Below are 13,692 nucleotides of genomic sequence, written 5' to 3'. Positions count from 1 at the left end.
TTTCCGAAAGAAATTCGTAAAGGATTTTTTAAAGAAATCCGTAATGAAAATTCTTAAGAAATTTTCGGAGAAATTTTCTATGGAATCTCCGAAGTGTTGGGATTTAATTATTTTGCTAAATCAGTTTGCCCTTTAAGCCACCTGTCCTAATAGCACAAATCTTAAAACAAAAAAAAACCTGTTAAATAAGTTTATTTAAATAAATACAAAAAAATAAATATTGGCAAATAAATAATGTGAAACTTGACTTGAAATTTCTTAAGTGCAATAATTTTCCTGCACCAATGCCAGATCCTTTAAGAATGGGGACGCTTTGGGCATGTATCCAGGCCCCACAAAAAACCCATCTTGCGAGTCACCTACAAGTTTAGGTGCCCGACTAAATGAGGCCTTGGCTTAACGCATTCCAAAGATCACTTTAACAATTTATGTATTATTATGCTAAATAAAACCTCATTCAAACTCTCAAACTAATCAACCAACCTATTAATTAACCAAGACAATGTATGTCACTACACCGACTTAGGGACACCATCGCTTGAGGTAGATTTGAAATTGAATTTTGACGAGATCCACCTTAACAACATTTATGAACTTCCATAAGACTAGTTTAGTACTATTCCAATTAACTCTACCACGCTGTATTTCGACCTCAATTATTAGGCCGTTTTCAGTGTCTCGTGCTTGTCTTGACTCGACTTAAGTTAATTGATTTTTTTATTGCGACTAGTCACCGGCATGGCAAAATTATGATCGGCGGCGCGCCGACCCAAAATCGTCGGCGGCGGCGGCGCGAGTAAAACCACCGGCGGCGGCGGCGCACAGGTCTACCTTCCTGTGACATTTGAAATCTCACAAGAAGCCATTTATAATCCAATCAGCTCTACTTTTAATTATCATGGAGCTGATTGGGATTCATATAAAACATATATCGATAGGAATTTTGATGTTGATATTCCTCTCGATACCAAAAGTGATATTGACAATGCGCTCGTATCTTTGACAAATTTAGTTGTCGACGCCAGAGACATTGCAATTCCTAAATGTGAAATTAAATTCAACTCCATTATTATTGACGACGATCTTCAGCTACTGATCCGTCTTAAAAATGTGAGGCGAAGGCAATACCAAAGAACTCGCGATCCTGCTTTCAAAGTTATTTGGCGAGATTTGCAAAATGAAATTAAAAAACGTTTCGCTATTCTGAGAAATACCAACTTTGAGAATAATGTCTCGAAGTTGGATCCCAGTTCGAAACCCTTTTGGAAATTAACGGAAATTCTTAAAAAACCTCAAAAGCAAAGATTCCAGCGCTTAAAGAGGGAAATAAAATTGTATTAACAAATGGCGAAAAGGCTCAAAAACTTGCTCAGCAGTTTGAGAGTGCCCATAATTTTAGTCTAGGTCTCACTAGTCCAATTGAGGATCAGGTTACACGAAGCTTCGAAGACATTCTCAATCAAGAGAATGTTTTTGACCCTTCGTTGGGAACTAATTTGGATGAAGCGAGATCTATTACTAGAAAATTTAAAAATATGAAAGCCCCGGGTGATGATGGTATTTTCTACATACTTATCAAAAAACTTCCTGAGAGCTCTTTATCCTTTTTGGTTAATTTATGTAACAAATGTTTTCAATTGGCTTACTTCCCAGATAAATGGAAAAACGCCAAAGTTGTTCCAATTTTAAAGCCGGCTGAGGCTTCTAGTTATCGCCCAATCAGTTTGCTTTCTTCAATAAGCAAACTGTTTGAAAAGATTATTTTCAATAGAATGATGGCTCATATTATTGACAATTTTATTTCTACTGATGAGTAACTCGGCTTTCGCCATGGGCATTCAACCACCCATCAGTTATTAAGAGTTACGAATTTAATTCGGCTCAACAAATCTGAAGGATATTCGACTGGAGTTGCTCTTCTTGATATAGAGAAAGCATTTGACAGTGTTTGGCATGAAGGTTTGATTGTAAAATTGATTAATTTTAATTTTCCTCTGTACATTATTAAACTGATCCAAAATTATTTATCAGATCGCTCACTGCAGGTAAACTATCAGAATTCTAAATCTGATAGATTACCTGTAAGAGCTGGTTTTCCCCAAGGCAGCATACTGGAGCCCATATTGTGTAACTTTTTTCTCTGACTTACCTGTCTTACCACCAGAGTGTTTAAAATCTTTGTTTGCAGATGACACGGGTTTCTCAGCCAAAGGGCGAAGCCTTCGTGTCATTTGTAGTAGATTGCAAAAAAGTTTAGATATTTTCTCCACTTACTTGCAAAAATGGAAAATTTCCCCGAATGCTTCCAAAACTCAGCTTATAATTTTCCCACATAAGCCGAGAGCTTCTTATTTGAAACCTTCTAGCAGACATATTGTCACTATGAATGGGGTTCCAATTAATTGGTCTAGCGAAGCTAAATATTTAGGACTTCTGCTAGATCAAAAATTAACTTTTAAAAATCACATTGAAGGCCTTCAAGCCAAATGTAACAAATATATTAAGTGCCTATATCCACTTATAAACAGAAAATCAAAACTTTGTCTTAAGAACAAACTTTTGATTTACAAACAAATTTTAGACCTGCCATGTTGTATGCTGTGCCAATATGGACTAGTTGCTGCAATACCAGAAAGAAGGCACTTCAGAGGATTCAAAATAAAATTCTGAAAATGATTCTGAAGTTGCCTCCGTGGTATAGTACCAATGAACTTCATAGAATTTCTAATATTGAGACATTGCAACAAATGTCCAACAAAATAATTTCCAATTTTAGACAAAAATCGTTGCAATCTTCTATTGCAACGATTAGCTCCTTGTACCTTTAGTATAAATTAGGTTAAGTTTAGTTTAAGTAGAAAACATTGTAATTCCTACATGGTTCAATTCAACCAGAGGAAATATTCTAACTGCCAGAGGCAATTGAAATGTATTAATAATAACTAAAAATGTAACATAGCAAATAAGGATGATAGTGTTAAGAAAACACGGAACACCTAGTCTAAGAGATGAATGCATGTATTCGATAATTAGCAAATAAAACTAGTTAAAAAAAAATGAAGAAATTCACAAACAAAATTTTCGAAAATTTTCCAATAGAATTTCTGAAGAGATTCCCGAAAGAATTCTTAAAGTAATAAAAAAGGAAATTTTCGAAGGTCTACAGGAATTTCTGGAAGAGTTGCTAAAGGAATATCCGGAGGAATGTCCGAAGGGATTCCTATAAGAAATTCGGAAAGAAGTCCTGAAGAAAGTTCTAAATAAATTCCAGAGGGAAATTTCGAAAGAATACCAAAATTATCTTCCTAGAGTTTCCGAAGAATTCCTCAAATTACTGGAAGATTTTCTATTAAAAATTCCTGAAGTTTCTAAAAGAAATCCTAAATCAAATTCCGAGGGTTTTCTCCCTAATGGAGCTCCGAATGTACTCCTAAAACAGTGTCCGTAGGTTATTCTTATAGAACTTCTTGAAGGATTTTCTAAGGAATTCTTAAAGGAATTTTCAAAAGAATCCATGGAAATAGTTTCGAATGAAGTACTTCCCAAAAGAGTCCGTGAAGGAATTTCCGAAGCAATCCCTAAAGTAGAAGGAAGGAAATTCATGAAGGAACGAAATTTCGGAAAGAATTTTCAAGGCAATTCTTGGTGGAAATTCTGAAAGAATTCATTAAGGAAATTCTAAATTGATTCTTAGAATTCTTTTCTCGAATTTTCTGAGGAATATCTTGAGGAATTTCCACACGAATTTCTGGATTTATATCCGAAGTACTTTCCAATGAACTCATGTGCTGTGATGCGGAAATGTCCTAGTGGATGATGTAATGTACACTTTTGCCGTGGAGATACAAGCTATAGCTATTAGGATGTTGCCCCCATAAGTCTGACTGTAGGTAGCAATCCTATCGTCCTGTACGTCTCTGCCAGCGTCATTTACGCACTCCAGAACGACGAGCATAAGTACCACTGGATCCAAAGTATCTTGGCGACTATGCTCCCGGACACGACCCTCGCTTGGGTTCCGGGGCACTGCGGAGTGCCTCGAAACATCACGGCAGATCTCCTTGCCGGAGACGGATATCAGGGCCAGCGTTTTAGGTCATCCGTCCCGTTTGGTGACGTAAAAACCTGAATAAGGAAAGCTGTTGTTACGGTTCATTTTATCTTACCAGTAAGTGACAAATGTTTGAATGGAATTCTGTTCGTACCATTTCTTAATGTTCTGTGTTTGGGCCTGAAGATATGCAATACAAATAATAAATGGTGAAATTCCCAGACACAGACTTTATATTGCTGGTGCCACATGGCACAAATTAATTGAGGGTGCCCAAATAGGATCTAAATCCTACACCAAATAGAGCTATGTGTACAACTACTTGGCTGTTGTAGATAAAATGCAAAAACGCAATAAAAGCACATTTGCGCCGCTCTCATCTCTTTCTTAAAAGATGGGGGCCTATACAAACTAATTTAACGGCTTCACTGGGACCCCGAGATCAATCTTGGGAGCAAGTTCCCACAATTCGAGGCTTTCGGTCATTCCATGGTTACCCCAAGGCTATAAGTCCCCGACCCTCCAGTGGCCGGGCAGCCCGGGAATCCCAACCCGGGTTCTGAGTCCCTCGCAACATTAACCTCCGATTTCAACAAGGTCAGCTGGGGGGCATCGCACTCCCCCAATTCCATTACGAGGGAATACGAGGCTTGACCGCGACATTAGGGGCGAGTCTCCTGCCTGAAGCCATTTAAATTATCTCCGGAGAGCAACGTCACCTGGACCCTTTTTTATTACTTCCAAGATTTACCTGGATTCTCCGTACGTCCTTTCCTGTAGTTGTATTATTTTAACTTTAATGTCTGTTATGTTACGGCATAGTTTCCTCTTATCGACCACTTTTTAGTCATTAACCACTTCTACTCAAATGTTAAAGTGTTAGTATTTAGTTTAAAAATGTGATTATTAAGTTTATTTGATTTAAAATTTGCCATTGGAAGATCTTACGGTTGGACCTGAGGGACCTTGGTACTCTCGAAGAGTGAAGAACTAAAGATTTAGAAATTCACATAGGGGAAATGACGGCTTTGGCAGTTTTTGTTCTATTATTGTCAGGGGGGTTTTCTATAATTAGTAATGCTCAAATTTGGACTAAACATTCTTTTCATATTAAAGAATATTGTGGCCAAATTTCATACAAAACAAAAAAAACAAAAAATTCCATACAAAACAATAAACAAAAACCCCCCTGACAATAATAGAACAAAACCTGCCAAAGCCGTCATTTCCCATAAATAAAGGAAAAAAAGCAATTGTACAAAAACCCCTAAAATTCATAAAAAGCAAGATTTTTTTTCTCAGCTCTAAATTCTTCACGCCGATTCACGCCGCCGCCGAACATTGCTTACGGCGTGACGCCGCCGACGCCGCCGCCGCCGGTGAAAAAAAGGCCTTACGCCGCCGCCGCTCACAAATACTTCGGCGCACAGGTCTAGCATCAAAACCAGTCATTCGACGGCTCTTTTTTCATGGTTTTCGATCAGGAAGCGAAGTATCAATATAAAATGGTCAATTGACGGTTCTGACCTACGGATTGGCCCCGGTGAACCTGTGAAAGGGGACAATTTAGTTTTAGCACCAAAACCAATCATTCGACGGCTCTTTTTTCATGATTCTCGATCAAGAAGCGAAGTATCAATATAAAATGGTCCGGTGAAGTATGAACAAGAAATTGACCATTGACGGCTCTGACCGCTTTCAGGATCTACGGATTGGCCCCGGGGAACCGGTGGAAGGCAACATTTTAGTTTCAGCACCAAAACTAATCATTCTACGGCTCTTTTTTCATGGGTTTCGATCAATAAGCGAAGTATGAATATAAAATGGTCAATTGACGGTTCTGACCGCTTCCAGGACCTATTGGTTGTTCCCAAGGAACCTGTGGAAGGGGACCTTTTAGTTTTAGCACCAAAAGACGTCAATAGTCCATTTTATATTCATACTTTGCTACCTGATCGAAAACCGTAAAAAAGAGCCGTCGAATGACTGGTTTGGCTTGAGCTTGATCTTGATTGACTGCTCGTAGTTGCTACTCCATTATGACCAGATCAGCTGTTCTTGCACAGGGAACCAACAGATGTTTGCTTGGGACTAGCACACATCTTCAATGTACAAGTACTGGTGATCTCATTTGTTAGGTCATACTGGCGCCTGCCACGTCAGAATGCAAGTCAATGTAGGGAAGGGGAGGAAATGATGATGCAATCACTCGCCCACTGCAAGCCGAATATACCTCTGCACTTGCCACGAGTTCATGCGGAATTTGTTGGAATTTCTGGGTTAGGTTGGAGAGGCAGAGGTCCGTCTTGGTTAACGAGCTGCCAATGTGAAGGTAACTGATGGAATTTCTAATTGGATGTAGGAAACGAGCTCTAAAGTTCATTTCCAATTCTAGCAGATTACTGTTAGAATACTCAAGTTGAAGGTATAGGAATAGTAATGGAAACGGTATGGAAGTCCATTTCCAGTTCTAGCGATTGCTAGAACATGAGAAATAAAGAGAAAGATACAAAGTAGGAGAATGGAACGGATCTGGGATTGAACCCACGACCTCCTGCGTATAAGGCAGAAGCAGTAGCCATATGACTATATATATTCATACTTCGCTTCTTGATCGAAATCCATGAAAAAAGAGCCGTCGAATGACTGATTTTGGTGCTAAAACTTAAATGTCCCCATTCACAGGTTCCCCGGGGACATCCCAGCGACTCCAGGATCCGTTTATTCAATTGGTTTCTCATTCTTGACACATTAGAAGCCTTCTGGAATAAAATCATAGTGGACGATCTATCAAAAAGCGAGATTCAAATGAAGTTGTGGCCTGACCCCTTTGATAAGTATCGATCGGAACCGATTATAAAGAAATGGCCATATCTCACTTGATTCTGGTCCGATTCGAAATCTTAATATATGGTTCCAATCAGCAAGAGCCCTACTTCATTTGTGGTTACTAATATTATTCAATTTTTAACCACAACTTTTCCTAATATCCACCTCAAATTTACGGTTTTGAACCTACCTCCGAAAAACGGAAAAACGGAATATCTCCGGAATCCGGTGGCCATAGTCGGCTCCATGGACATACCGTCAAACTGCATTGATTTTCTTGTTCGGGCATGCCTGAATTGTCAAAATCGGATGATAACTAAGATAGTTGCAACGCATCTAATTTTACCCAAAATTTGCCTATCCTAATTATTTTGTCCATCCCATGTACGAAGATCAAGGTAAACCCTTCAATTAAATAAAGTATTACATAAGAACGAATGGATAATGTCAAAATTCTCATATACAGAAATCATTACAAAAAACCGTACAGTTCCGCTCACCCTCTTCAACGAAGTTTGGAAGCAGACACTGATCGTGAGTAAAATTATTCTAATTCCTACCAATTGACAAAATATTTTCGATTTCAAGTTTTCCAAAGAACCTAAATATTGTTATGACTCTTGAAAGCTTATATCGTGTGCGCGTAGCTCAAATGCTGGGATACGTGATTATTTTTGGTTGATTATGGCCTTTGGATTGATTGAAATATTGCGTTGACCCCACGAGAAAATCCACTAAAATCAAAGAATAATCAGGTTACAGTATGTAGTGTATCAAGCGGCATTAAATTAAACTGAATTTAAGTAAACGTTGTTTCAATCGAAACTATATAAATATATTGAGAAGTGTAACGTATAATTCCAAATTCGTTTTCATATGTTGTTTGAAATGTTTGATCAAAAATTGTGTAAAAAGTAGAATGGTGAATTTAATCAATCAATTTTGGGCAAGACGAAGTTTGCCGGGTCCGCTAGTTAAGTTATATTTTTGTTATCTTGGCCGCCTGTTGGAGTCTTTCGGTTTTGTACTGGGCTGATTTTGGGTAGACCAGTTGTTCTGAACTCCAGAATGATTTGGAGAGCTTAGAACATCCGTTTTGGACTTTTTTTTCAAGTTCGTTAGTTTGGTAGGCACTTTACAGAGCCACAGTTCTTTGTGATATGTACAATTTGGAATTGGAAAAATGTATTTTTGTTATTTCTGTACTAGCTTTTACAAACTCTAATGAAAAAACGCAATTCATAAAAACGCCCTGGAAACTTGGAATGATGAACATATTGTATGAGTGTAATGGATAAGTTGCGAAGTACAAATGGTGATGGTTGATTCGAATGCGCTGATTCATAGCCGGGAAAGACAATCTACTTACTACGATTGATGGTGATTCAGTGGATAAATGTCGACATGATTGCCATCTATAGTGTTGTCAGCGAACGATGCACAAACACGTAAAACAAACTCACACCCACAGCAGATGACAGCACCAACGTATGTGCCAACAGCTCACTATAGAACAATAGGAAGCCCAGAAACTCTTCAAAACGGCAGGCCAGTTTGTCATCCTAGAACGGCGCACTAGTTCTACGGGTTTCTACCGAACATGTCTACAGCTAATAATAGAACGCAAACACTAACGCTAAACTACCGATCTATCAGGAACTAAGTGGAAGGTGGTCTCTCTCTCTCTCTCAGTTCGTCGAAATTTCTATATTCCGAATTGTTCTCTCTGTCTATACATGAGTGCGGGTTTGATTTCTATTTGTTGGTGGTGGTGAGTGCATGATTCTAAAATTTAGGGTAATCAATCCAATCCAGAGACTCAGGCGATTGTGTTGTGTGTGTGTGCGTGTGGTTCATATACTCGAGGGCACGGGGTGGACAAAAGCGAGCGAGTTCGACAGACAGGTGGCGTTTGGAAAGACTTGGAAAAAGAACAAAACCTGTTCGTAATAGTAATCATCATCATCATCGTCATCGTAATCATCTTCGTCGCGGGCTTCATCCGCGTCATCCTCGTCTTCGTCGACATCGTTGTCGTCGAAATCGTGTTCGTTTTGTCCGATTCGAGTGTAGGCATAGCTGCCGAAGGAGGTGGATTGCTTGCCGGAGTGTGACTGCGATTGCTGCTGTGACGGTGCCGCCGGATTGGAGCGTAGCCTATCGAGCTTGTAGTTCAACAAGCGACGGAACAGATCGGAATCTGCACAGTTGGCGAAGCGGGACGGTTTCTGGGAACCGTCCGGCGGTGGTGGGTCGGATGATGTTGATGGGAGGAGAGTGGAAGGCTGATCGGGCGGGATGGGGTAGAAAATGGTTGATTGATTAGTACGCGGTGGGGCTGGGAATGTCGACGAAGGGGGCAGACTGTTGCTGTGGATGTTGCCAGTGTGGGCAGCTGATGGCGGGTTGGATTGGGAACGTACCTCGCCGGTGTCGTCTCCGGAGTCGCACAGATGGGTTTCTCTCGTGTAGGACATGAATGCTGATTCGCGGAAGGTACATGGTTTTGGGAAGATACGAATAAGTACATTTAGTGGTGGCGTAAACGTGCAGGTGGATTAGAAGGGAAGTAAAAATGGCGATGAAGCAGGGAGGCTAGTTAAAAGGTAAAGAAGCGCTTTACCTTTGCTGGACCTTTGTGTGTACTCGCGAGTGGAAGTCAACGATTCGGTTGACGATGAGCTACTCGCTACGGGATGCCTGTACAGGGGACGCCTCTTGGGGCTTTTGCGAGTTGGCGTAACGCAGGAATATTTCGATCCGGTGACGCTGTGCGAGTTTTGTCCTGTGGCGCTGTTGTCCTTGTCCTTGGTGGTCCCGCCGGGAATCTCCAGCAGTATTGAGGACGACTTCGATGGAGAGAGCGTCGCACCGGAGCGCGAGCTGCGGCGCTCTCTCCTGCGACCAACGGCACTCTTCCGATGGTGGATCGTGGAGCTGCCTTTGCCGTCGGACGAGGGGAAGTCGTACAGTCCGTCCGAGTCAGTGAATGGCAGCTGTTGGTCCTTCTTGCCGTAGAAATGCGGTGAGAATCGCTCCATGCTGGCGGTTCGATCGCTGCAAGAAGGAATTGATATTGATGGATGGGGAGGAATGGGCGAACTGGTGACTTGTAGGGATCAGAAAGGTGCTGTTCAGACGAACACTGTCCAGTGTTGCCAATTGCAGAGATATGAGTAGTTTTTGTTGGAGGGAAAATATTTCGCTAGTGGTGCTTTAAGTGAGTACGTGTAAGGCAAGATGGCTGAACTTCTCTTTCAAATTGTTTCGCGAAGGATCAGGTATTTGATATCTAAGGAGAAAAACAAACACTCGTAGGGATAAAACTTGGAGGACGCACGGTCACCTTGCCAATTATGTTCAGTATCTTATTCGAAACATGGTGCAGTGGATTAAAATAATTTAGAGGCGATCCCTATCTATGATTTTCTATCTGTTCATGGGAGGGTAGTGCTTAGTTTGCAAAATCTGTGATATCGGAAGAGTTTTTACCTGGGCGTGCTTGAAATAAATGTGAATCAAATTATACATATTTACCGCTAGATAAGCGTCGCTTACAGTGCATTTGATCTTCGAGGGGGAATGGGCTACTAATTTACAACGAGAAGTTCAACCTTCGAGCACCCACCGTTCCTAGGAGGAGAGGATCACGATTCGACAATGTACCGAGGGACGAAGTCTGGTCGTGTTCTCGTGTGACTGTCTTCAATTCTCTCTCTCTCTCTTTCCCACTACACTGGTTCACAGTTACCTCAGGGGGCTCTCGGAGCGCGACGAAACCGGTGAAAGCTTGTCGAACCCACTCTCCGACTGTATCACGATCGACGGTAACTGCAGCTGAGACATGGATGCCGCCTCCGTTTGGTTTAGAATGCTTCGTCCATTCTCGATTAGCTCCTTGCCGATGTAGAGCTCCAGCTCTTTGGCACTTTTGATTTCTCCATCTTCGATCTTCTCGTCCAGGTGGTCCGTTCCGATGCCTTCATCGTTGGATTCCAGCAGCGGGTCATCGGACAGGGTTTCCGAGTCAGACCTCAGTCTGAAAGAGTCGTGACGATCGGTGCTGCCACCGGCAGACGTTCCACTGGCGCCACCCATGACTTCGCTGTGTTTCTTCAGGATCGATGTGTGACGACGGCCCATCATGGAGCTCAACCCAGGGAAACCCGTCCCTCCGGAACCTTGAGCAGCAATTGCGAAACACCTGGTTAGAGTCAACTCTGTGGAAACAAAAGATCAAGCCTCACCTGAACCGGGGTCTTCCATCTCGCTTGGACAGAGAGGATTGCTAGATCCGCACCTACTGGGACCGGGACTAGCCATACTAGAGTAGCCGGACGAGCTAAGGTTACTTTCGGACGGCGCACGATCACCACGGGTACACATCGAAAACGGACTGAGATAGCACATTCCTACGGAACTACCGGACACGCCTAGGGTGTTGGTACCGTTTGGTTTACCTGTGGCGGCCGGTGACATGCAGTCGGCATCCGACTCAAGCTCGCTCATGTTGGACGTGATTGTAATCATCGGGGGCTCGAAGGGCAGATCCAACGAGCCGGGCTTCTCCCATTTATTCAGCAATCTGCAAGAGGTAGCACGGCAACTGATTAGACTAACAGACACACGACACACTACGTTACAACATAAAGCACATCTAGGGTTACATTGAGGGCTATTCGAACCTTTTCTGTTGCTGCTTGTTGGGGAAGTGAAAGCTAGTCTCTCCGATGCTGGCCCTCTGAGGAGGCGGTGACCCGGGAAACATCACCACCGAGGAGCGCTCTTTCGTCGGGCTGGGCTGTTGGATGACCAGCTCCGGAATGACTAGATCACGAGGTCGTACGGCTCGTTCCCTTTCGGGGGTTGGAGGTTGGACATCGATAGAAATGGAAATCTTCGGAGGAGGCGGCGCCTTGCGGCTCCGGCTGGAACCGTTCGAGCTGTTGGAGTCGCTCTGGGAGGAGAGATTGGTTGGCGTGGGTGAATCGGTGTCCGATTCGGGTTGGTTGATTTCGATTGTGACTTGATTGGGGTTCGAGTTCTGAATCGGGAGAAGAAGCAAAAGAGGTACAAATTAACAACGGGAAGACGGGTGGACCGGGGCAGGGACCAGAGGCACACTTACGTTGTATCCGGAGTAGTTGCCACTGAACGTCACGGACATCGACTCGTCATGCATGTTCTGGGGAGATCGCCCCCGTTGGGGTCGCGGCATGATCGGAGTCAACGCTGGCGATGGTATTGGGGTGGGCATTTCTCTGATCGGAGATAGGCACTTGTTATTGATTCCGTTGCTGGGTATCTCCAGCAGAATGGTTGGCGGGTGCAGCTGTGTGGTGGTGGTTGTGGTAGCCGAAGGCGTCGTTTTGTGAGCGCTAAGTGCATCGAGAACAGGTACTTCGATCGTGCTCTGCCGGTAGAACACGGGTGAGTCGGGCGCCCCGCTGGAGAAGCTGACCGGCGTGTGAATGGACGAAGTCGACGAGTCGTCATCGCCCGCCACGTCGTCTTGTGGGCTTGAGGCCGTCGGAGTAGACGACGGTGAGATCACGATCGACGACGGGAGATTGATGCCGGCGCTCGAGGTCGCAAAGTTTTTGAACATGGCCAGTATCGAGTCGGCACTGGACACCTTTGGGCGGGCCCGCCGCTGGTGGCCTCGCAAGCCGAAATCATGCAAAGCTAGCTCGGAACTGGACAGCGAATCGCTTCCCTGGTTCGAGGAAGTGCTGTGCGGTGAACGAATTTCGTTTGTGCTTGGTGACGGCGGTACGGAGTTTGCGCGTTGCGGGACTTCAGTCGGAAGACTTAAAGCGCTAGAATGTTTTGTTCCCTTTGTGATAAAGAAATATAGATAGGATTTTTGTTTTCGCTTTTTCTCTTTCCGTTTCCGCTTGTCAAGTTTAGGTTTGGTTGTTGTTGTTTTCTGAGATTTTGTTTATTTGTTTCACAGAGACACAACCACACAGATACGTTTATAACTCAAACAGAAACGAAAAAGGACACGAAACGTACACCAATCTAATCGGTAGAAGTGGTAAAAGAGCGCAAAGTTTGCAGCAAGAGGCGAACTTATGACTTTTAAAACCAAATAAAATAGAAGAAGAAATGGTTTGGTAAACGTTATATGAACAGAGGTAGTTAAATTTTGCTGAGCAAGTCGATAATGAATGCATTTGATTTTTTTGGTATCAAGCTTCGTTCTTTCTTGAATCTTTCCAATGCTAAAGACTGTTTACTCTACCTTCTGTTCGCATAACCAGTGGATAGCCTCTCTTTGCGTTTACAGTGCGAGTAATTCTGCAACAAAACCGAATTACTTCGGAATTTCATCCTCTGCAAACCGAAACAAATATCGCAAAGCCAACAAACGACAAAACTTCAACGGAGTTTACGCAAAACGCAGAAGCAAATCAGCTCCCAATCACGGCAGAATCGAAAAACAAATAAAATAAAACAATACGAGATAGAGAGTCAAACACGAAGCAAAGCACAACTGCGCGCGGCTGCAAATCGCGGCAACGCGGTCTACTTACATTGGCCAGGTCCTCCGATCCGCTGCTCATCTCGGCCGAAACCTTGCTGAGCAGCCGGGCGAAGGTGACCTTCTTCTCCAGCTTCGGGTCCGATATCTGGCGGACCATCGACGACACCGACAGCGAGTGGTCCGAGAAGGTCGTCTCCTTGAGGTCCGATTCCGACTCGGCGTGGTGCACCTTGAGCCGGTTCTCCGACAGCTGGATCAGCTCGCCGAGGCTGACTTGCTGCGCGCACGATGTGGAGGGGGTGTGGGGATGGCAAAGGTTTTC

General features: G+C 43.3%; 1 protein-coding gene across 5 annotated transcripts in view; it reads right to left on the bottom strand.

Annotated features, from left to right (window-relative positions):
- The window catches only part of LOC134206060 (uncharacterized), a 672,178-nt gene that overhangs the window by 27,977 nt on the left and 630,509 nt on the right, over window positions 1-13,692 (bottom strand). For 2 of the 5 annotated variants that reach the window (XR_009978242.1, XR_009978243.1), the window contains exons 16-22: window positions 13,420-13,647; window positions 12,009-12,716; window positions 11,566-11,924; window positions 11,128-11,465; window positions 10,632-11,061; window positions 9,504-9,937; window positions 8,250-9,362 (exon numbers count right to left, since the gene is read on the bottom strand). Coding sequence is in view for 3 of the 5 variants with exons in the window: in XM_062681738.1 (XP_062537722.1) it covers window positions 8,734-9,362; window positions 9,504-9,937; window positions 10,632-11,061; window positions 11,128-11,465; window positions 11,566-11,924; window positions 12,009-12,716; window positions 13,420-13,647 (3,126 nt within the window). In the remaining 2 variants the exon portion in view is untranslated. Of the gene's footprint in view, window positions 1-8,015; window positions 9,363-9,503; window positions 9,938-10,631; window positions 11,062-11,127; window positions 11,466-11,565; window positions 11,925-12,008; window positions 12,717-13,419; window positions 13,648-13,692 lie in introns of those variants that run through there. The other 3 variants (XM_062681739.1, XM_062681740.1, XM_062681738.1) reach the window with 2 other exon arrangements.

Source organism: Armigeres subalbatus, chromosome 1 (genome assembly GCF_024139115.2).
Source record: "Armigeres subalbatus isolate Guangzhou_Male chromosome 1, GZ_Asu_2, whole genome shotgun sequence".
NCBI classification, from domain to species: Eukaryota; Metazoa; Arthropoda; class Insecta; order Diptera; family Culicidae; genus Armigeres; species Armigeres subalbatus.
Note: the sequence above shows the minus strand (reverse complement) of the source record. Positions and strands in the feature narration are given on the sequence as shown.